A 6,886-nucleotide genomic window follows, 5' to 3' on the forward strand; every position below is an offset into this window, starting at 1 on the left:
TGTGACCTCTGCTACCCTATCACAAGGCAGGGCCTTGACAGCTGTGACCTCTGCTACCCTATCACAAGGCAGGGCCTTACCTTTCCACTCACAGCTGCTGGCTTGATGCCCAGCACAAGAAAAGTCTCCCATAAACAGATTTTTAAATTTTTAATTTTAAATAAATTTTTAAAATTTATTTCTTGGGGTTCTGGAGATAGAACCCAAAGCCTTGCACACATCAGATATATGCTACCACTAAGCTCTAGTGAACATAGTCTTTTTAACTTTCAATTGCAAAATGCATATTTTAAACAAAATCAAGGAATGGATTTATGGCAACCAACCACAATGTACAATTTTTTATTATTATTATTATTATTATTATTATTATTATTTTGCAATAGCTGCCTAGTTATTACTTAAAGCTTAGATAGGGTCTCATGTAGGCTGGTGACAAACTCCCTATGTGTCTGAGGATGCCTTTGAAACCCCGATCCTCCTGCCTCTAAGTCCCAAGTGCTGAGATTACAGGCGTGTTCCAGCATGTCCAGCATCAACCTTTCTCCTTTAGAGTCAATACACAGATACATTTGAAACACAAAGACACATGTAAAGGTTTTGCAATTGTAACGTGTATATGTGTGCATAAACACCCAGAAAACCTTGTAGCTAGGCTAACCTAAGCTAACGTTTCTGTGGAATCATCATTAGTAAATTATTTTAACAAATAATAATAGTTACTAAAACTTCAGATATTGCAGTACAGTTCCCATCTGGTTCTATGCGCTGGGCAAGCACTGAGCTATATCCCCAACCTATTGCCTCCAGTTTTATTGCAACGTTGAAGAGAAAACATGATTAACAGAGTGTACCAGGATACCAGGGCTACACTGAGAAACCCTCTCTGGAAAAACAAACAAACAAACAAACAAAAAAAGAAGGAAAAGAAAAAAAAACATGAGCGATTTTGACCCCATTTCCAATGCCACATAATAAACCCATAAGCCGCTTGAACGTTTATGAATCTGCTGGGACGTTACCTTCGTTTCCCGGAGAAGAAACTGCAGGTCACGCCCACTGAGAATGCCGTGATTCTTCACGTAACTGGGAATGTTCTTTGTGCTGGAGCCGTAAACAGTGGCATGCACTTCCATGTACGTGTGAATGATATCCAAGTAGATTTTCTTATTCTAGAGAGGGACATGAGCAGAAAGTGCATTAGTGAAACTACCTGCATGGGAGGTTGGAACCTATGGGGCGAGCGACAGGGCACAGAGACAGGAAAGGCCAACGTTGAGACCTTAGCCACATGGCCCGCCAATAGTGAGATTTATTTAAAAGCAACCTGGCCTGGGGATGGAGGCATGGCTCGGAAGGTAAGCATGGCAGCCTGCTTGCAATCATACGCTAGGAAGGCAGGAACAAAGGGTCTCGAGGGTAAGTTGACCAGCTAGACTAGCAGAATCAATGATCTCTGGGTTCAAGTGAGAGACTCTGTTCTCCAACTTGGTGCGGAATGATCAAGAGGACAAGGATGTCAGCCTTCATATGTAATCCCCCGCAATGCATATATGTACAGGTATACATAAGTGTGCCCACACACATGCAAACCCATACACATGCATACATATATATGCTGCAGCGACACATATACACATGAAAAGCAGGAATCTGTCTGGATCTTGAGGGTAGAAATAGTCATATTGCTACTGTACAAGTCTGTAAACAGAACCATGTTGTGTGTGTATACATACATACATACATATATATATAATTAATATATAAATATTACAGAATAAAAACAGTTATAGCCAAGGAAGTATCATCCTTGTTTTGAGAATCGCTAGGAACCTAATGTATTGCTTTTGGCTCGCCCTGATTTTTGGGAAGGAAGTTTGTGTGTGGTGTGGCTGGGATGAAGGTTTGGAGAAGGCAGTCAGTTGGACTGGAATATTTATCCAGAGCTGTTAAGCTGTCTCCAGGGAATACAAACATCCCCCGCTCGCCAGATTTCTTGTGATGATTAACTCACGCTGTTAGGACTGCAGCCCACTTCTTTCTGATGCTGGGCAAGAGGACGGTTTCTCACAGTCCGTACCGATGGGCCCAGCAGCCAGCGAGCTGAGACTACCCAAGTGAGCCGCAAGAGACAGAGAAGTGAAGGGGAGCCGTGAGGTGCTGTGAAGCCGTGGGGAGCACGCAGACTTCTTAACAGAAGCAAAATTAAAGGTCCCACATCTGTAGGCCCAGGTTTCCAGGTTCCAAAATTGGAACCACCTGTGCCAAGGAAGCACGCTCACTTTTACTTCCTCTGCACGTGTGTGTGTGTGTGTGTGTGTGTGTGTGTGTGTGTGTGTGACTGAGTTGTACAAGCGGATTTTGTGTGGCACGCCCCCTCCCCTTTCTTTTTAATTTTAAGGATCCAAGCTCTATAATGGTTTCCAGTTGTGCCAGAGTAGGACATGCATTTTCCTATTCTGAATGTCTCCCCCCGCCCACACACACATTAGGCAAATCTAATAATAGCCAGTTTGTGACCAAAGACTGTAACAGAACTTGGAGAGAGAGAGAGAGAGAGAGAGAGAGAGAGAGAGAGAGAGAGAGAGAGAGAGAAAGAGTGGTGGGTGGCCCTAGCAACCCAGAGTGCAGAGAAGTGGACTTGAACCCTAATGAAGCTGGTCTAAACTGGTCTAAGCCTCTCTGTGTGCCATCCCTTCTCCTGTGACTATTACACAATGCCTGGACTTTGGAGGAAACATTTCAGAAGTATTCGTGAACAAACTCCAGCTAAGTCACGTTAAAATGACCCATTTTGTGCACAGAGTAACAGTCAGTAATAAGCAGCCTTTGGCTCGCTTATGAATAAAGCAAACGTCTGAACCGCAGGCTCGATCCTGAGCCATGAGTGTTTGGTGTGGCCGTAAGTGGCTGAGCTTATTTATGGTCTCAGAGATGTGGTAGCTTGACCAAGCAAGAGTGGAACAGTTTATCAGCCCCGACTTCTTACTTCAAGCCTGAGGGAGCCCTATTTAGGACCCTCTACCTCCTGTAAGTTAACTGGTAGGAGTCTAGGATATAGCTGCCTGTCCTGAGCATCTAGTAAATCCTGGTCCCCCTGTCTTCTCAGAGCCCCATTCCCTGGGAAGTAGGCAGGGGGCTCTGTAATCCCACTGACTTCCCTACTGGTCAGCCCAGTGGAGACCAAGTCCCAGGACAGCTAGCAGTCCCAAAGAGCCTGTGAGATCCTCCCCAGCATCCAGACCGTTCAACACAGACGGCTAAGGATCAAAGGCCACTCAGTGCTGGAGTCAGCACTAACAAGGTGAAGGTAGGAAGGGGGGTAACTGGGCAGACGGGAGGCAAGCCAAGGGGCTCAGGGACCATCTTAGAACAAGGGAGCAAGACAGACACACAGAGAGAAATGGATGATGAAGAGGAGGAAGGGGAAGGAGGAAGAACAAGGAGGAAGGGGAAGGAGGAAGAACAAGGAGGAAGAAGAGGAGGAGAGGGAGGAAGAAAGGGAATAGAAGGAATGTGAGAAAAAGTGGGGAAGCAGGTTTGGGGGTCTATCTTAGTATTAGAATGTACATCTCTAGCCGTGCCACCCTGGGCTACAGGAGAGAAAGAAAGAAAGAAAAGAAAGAAAGAAAGAAAGAAAGAAAGAAAGAAAGAAAGAAAGAAAGGAAGGAAGGAGAAAACCAGTTCTTAAACTTAGCCATGGCCACCCTACGCCCTATATTCCTGAGTCTCTAGATACCTATAACAGCAATGGTGCTAGACACCCCAACTCTTCTCAGACCCCCCAGTTTTCACTTGAGTCACTTGGGGCAGATTCTAATCATGCAAACGAGGCTCTCCAGCCAGTCTGCGGGCTTTGAAGTGAGGACTGGAAGTAGGTGCAGGCATCTGCCCCTCATGCACAAAGAGGCTTTTCCGCTAACAACCAGCTGCTGACTGGGGAGGCCCTAGCAGGGGCTGCAACAAGGCACAGCAGCAAAAGGCCCATGTGGTTTCGTTTGAGGCTAAACCCCTTCATTGTAGGCAGATTTTAAGATTAGGATCCCAGACAAAGGCCTGGGAAAGGAAGGCCCTGCGAGGTCACACATGTGCTGTGACCAACTCGAGGAAAGGCGGGGGCTCGCTGACGTGCTCCCAGCAGGAAGGCACAGGCAAGGAGGAAGGCTATGGGAGGGCTCAACAAGTTCATAGGGGCACCTGGGTGTGGTGAAGTCTGGGAAGAGATTCCCCTCAGAGAGGGGATGCCGGCAGATCAGAGGGGGGAAAGCTTCAAGCAGAACTAACCTTTGAATTTGACGTGACCGATAACGCTACCTCTCTCTGCTATGTTTAGTCACACATAAATACCTTGACATCATTTAGGATGTCAGCTGTGATGTGGTATATCTGTCATCCTTTGGAGAGTCACATGTTAATGACATCTTTTGCTGGACCTTTGGAAGCAATTAGGATTACAGAAATTGAGATCTCAACATAGCTAGCCTTGTGACAGTTTTGTAGAAACCTGGGAGACGAAGCCATGTTTCTGTTCCAAATAGAGCTGCACTCTCAGACAGCTCCCTCCTGAGACTAAAGACCTGACAGGAAGCAACTTAAGCAAAGAGGAGTTGAGTTTGGCTCATAGTTCGAGGGCATATAGTCTGTCACTGTGGGGAAGGCATCATGGCAGGGGTGGGAAGTGCTGGTCACACTGCCTTCAGTCAGTCAGTAATCAGAACAGCAAGTTGGGCCAGGTTGTAAATCCTTAGGGGCTCACCCTGGTGACCCATTTTCTCCAGTGAGATGCCACCAGAATGCCAGCTGGGGACCAAATGAACCTATAGGGGAAGGGAGAAATCTCAAATTCCAACCACAGTATCTTCCCAGATGAAGGCCCACTCAATGCTGCAGGAGCCTGAGAAGTATTTCTGGTTCATTTAGGACTGAACCTGAAGTAGTCCCCAGGCACACTGTGGCCTCTTCAAACACAAGAGGCTTAACCTGAGGATGACTTGCCTTGCTCTACCAGGCTCCCTCATCTACTCCTGACCTCTGTGACCGGCACCAATCTCCTAGGAATCTCAACCACATCATACATATTGTCTGTATACCCTTGAAACCCTTAGTGAGCCAGTCCACATGCTAGACTCCTCCCTAGTCAGAGATTAGGGACAGATGCCTGAGCCCACCCCAGTCCCTGCTTCAAAGCTCTGATCCTTGGTCAATTGAATAATGCTAGAATTAATACAGCCAGTAGTGTGTGTGTGTGTGTGTGTGTGTGTGTGTGTGTGTGTGTGTGTCTGTGTCTGTGTCTGTGTCTGTGTGTGTGTTATAGTGCAGTCCACCTTGAGGCTTGAGGTAGAGTCTCTCATTGGCCTGGGGCTTAATAATTGAGCTAGCCTGGCTGGCCTACAATCCTCAGAAGCCTTCCTGTCTCCACCTCCCTGTCCTGGAATGGCAATCGTAGGCCACTGCACCCAATTTTTTAACGTGGGCTCTGGGGACCAGATTCAGAGTCTCTGCCTATTTGGCAAAGTACATGACTGCCTGAGCTATTACAATGAGCGTCTTAGCAGACCTCACCATGGCTCAAAAGGTGTGACTATGTCAAGGAAGGACCAGTGTCAAACTTCATTACAAAATAACTACTACGTCTCAATGCTTCATTTGAAAAAAAAAATTAACCATGGGAACTAATGTTAGGCATATGGTTAGTGTTTATACATGTGGGTGTTTGTAGATCAAGTCCATAAGTTTGCACAAGGATGATCTAAATTCACTTCCAGATGCTGGGTACTGAGGAGTGATGGTTTTCAGGGGTGGACACATCCTGACTAATAACTGTAATATATAATTGCTACATTCAAACACCACCAGATCTCAACATCTGTAAATCGGGGTAGCATTTGGAGGTCAGCTATGATTTAATAGGTCTATCAATAGTTCCGCCTTGGAAATTCACATGTTAATGGTATCTGGAGGTGGAGGATGTTTGGGGAGTAATTAGGATTAGATGAAGTCTGAGGGGGTGGGGAGGTAACCCCCATGACGGAATAGTGGATTTATAGAAAGGGGCAGACAAACCTGAGCTAGCAGGCTTGCTCTGTGTAGCTGCAGGAAACCCCTCACCTTGCTATGATGCAACAAGAGGCCCTTGCCAGACCCTGAGCAGATGATAACCATGCACTTGGACTTCCCAGCCTCAAATATTTCATTAAAGTAACAAAAATGGGCTTTACATGTGTATGTATGTGCACATGTGTGCATGTGTGCACATGGAAGCTGGAGGTCAACCCTGGATGTTCCTCAGACACCGTCTACCTTCTTGTCAGGGCATCTCTCACTGACTCAGGTTAGGTTGAGAGAAGCCCCCTGTGCCACCTCTCCAGTGCTGGGGTTACAAGCATAGCTCACCACACTCAGGATCACAGAGATTCAGGGGATAAACAGACTCCACATGTCTGTCACTCACAAGACTCCACAGGGCCCCTCTGCAGAGTTACACAGACAGACAACCACTACTGGGGCAGACACCGACCATCCCAGCTGCCTTTAGAAGGGATTTCTCAGACTGTGGGGCTGCCTGCAAGTCATAAGGAGGAGAGAGAGCTCCAGGGCTCCAGGTTTTCTGAGCTCCAGCAACATTGGTGGGGGTGGTGGTGGTGGAGGGCAGGGGGTATTTTCTGTGATGTGGCTGCTTCTGAGTCACCCCTGCTCCTGTGACACCTCACAGGTCTCCTGTTAGTGACCCTAATGAAAACTCATGTTCACCAAGCTGTACTTTTGTGCAACTGTTATTTTGATCTATAGTGGGACGAGTAGATTGATTGTGTATGTGTGTGTGTGTGTGTGTGTGTGTGTGTGTGAGAGAGAGAGAGAGAGAGAGAGAGAGAGAGAGAGAGAGAGA

The 6,886-nt window shown here is 46.8% G+C and overlaps 1 protein-coding gene across 2 annotated transcripts in view; it reads right to left on the minus strand.

Moving 5' to 3' along the window:
* Positions 1–6,886, minus strand: part of Mgat5 (alpha-1,6-mannosylglycoprotein 6-beta-N-acetylglucosaminyltransferase) — a 295,861-nt gene that overhangs the window by 38,034 nt on the left and 250,941 nt on the right. For both annotated transcript variants that reach the window (XM_026779700.1, XM_013346690.2), the window contains exon 12: positions 1,023–1,172. In XM_026779700.1, coding sequence (XP_026635501.1) covers positions 1,023–1,172 — 150 coding nt within the window. The remainder of the gene's footprint in view (positions 1–1,022; positions 1,173–6,886) is intronic.

This window comes from Microtus ochrogaster, chromosome 6 (assembly GCF_000317375.1).
Source record: "Microtus ochrogaster isolate Prairie Vole_2 chromosome 6, MicOch1.0, whole genome shotgun sequence".
In the NCBI taxonomy this organism is placed as follows: Eukaryota; Metazoa; Chordata; class Mammalia; order Rodentia; family Cricetidae; genus Microtus; species Microtus ochrogaster.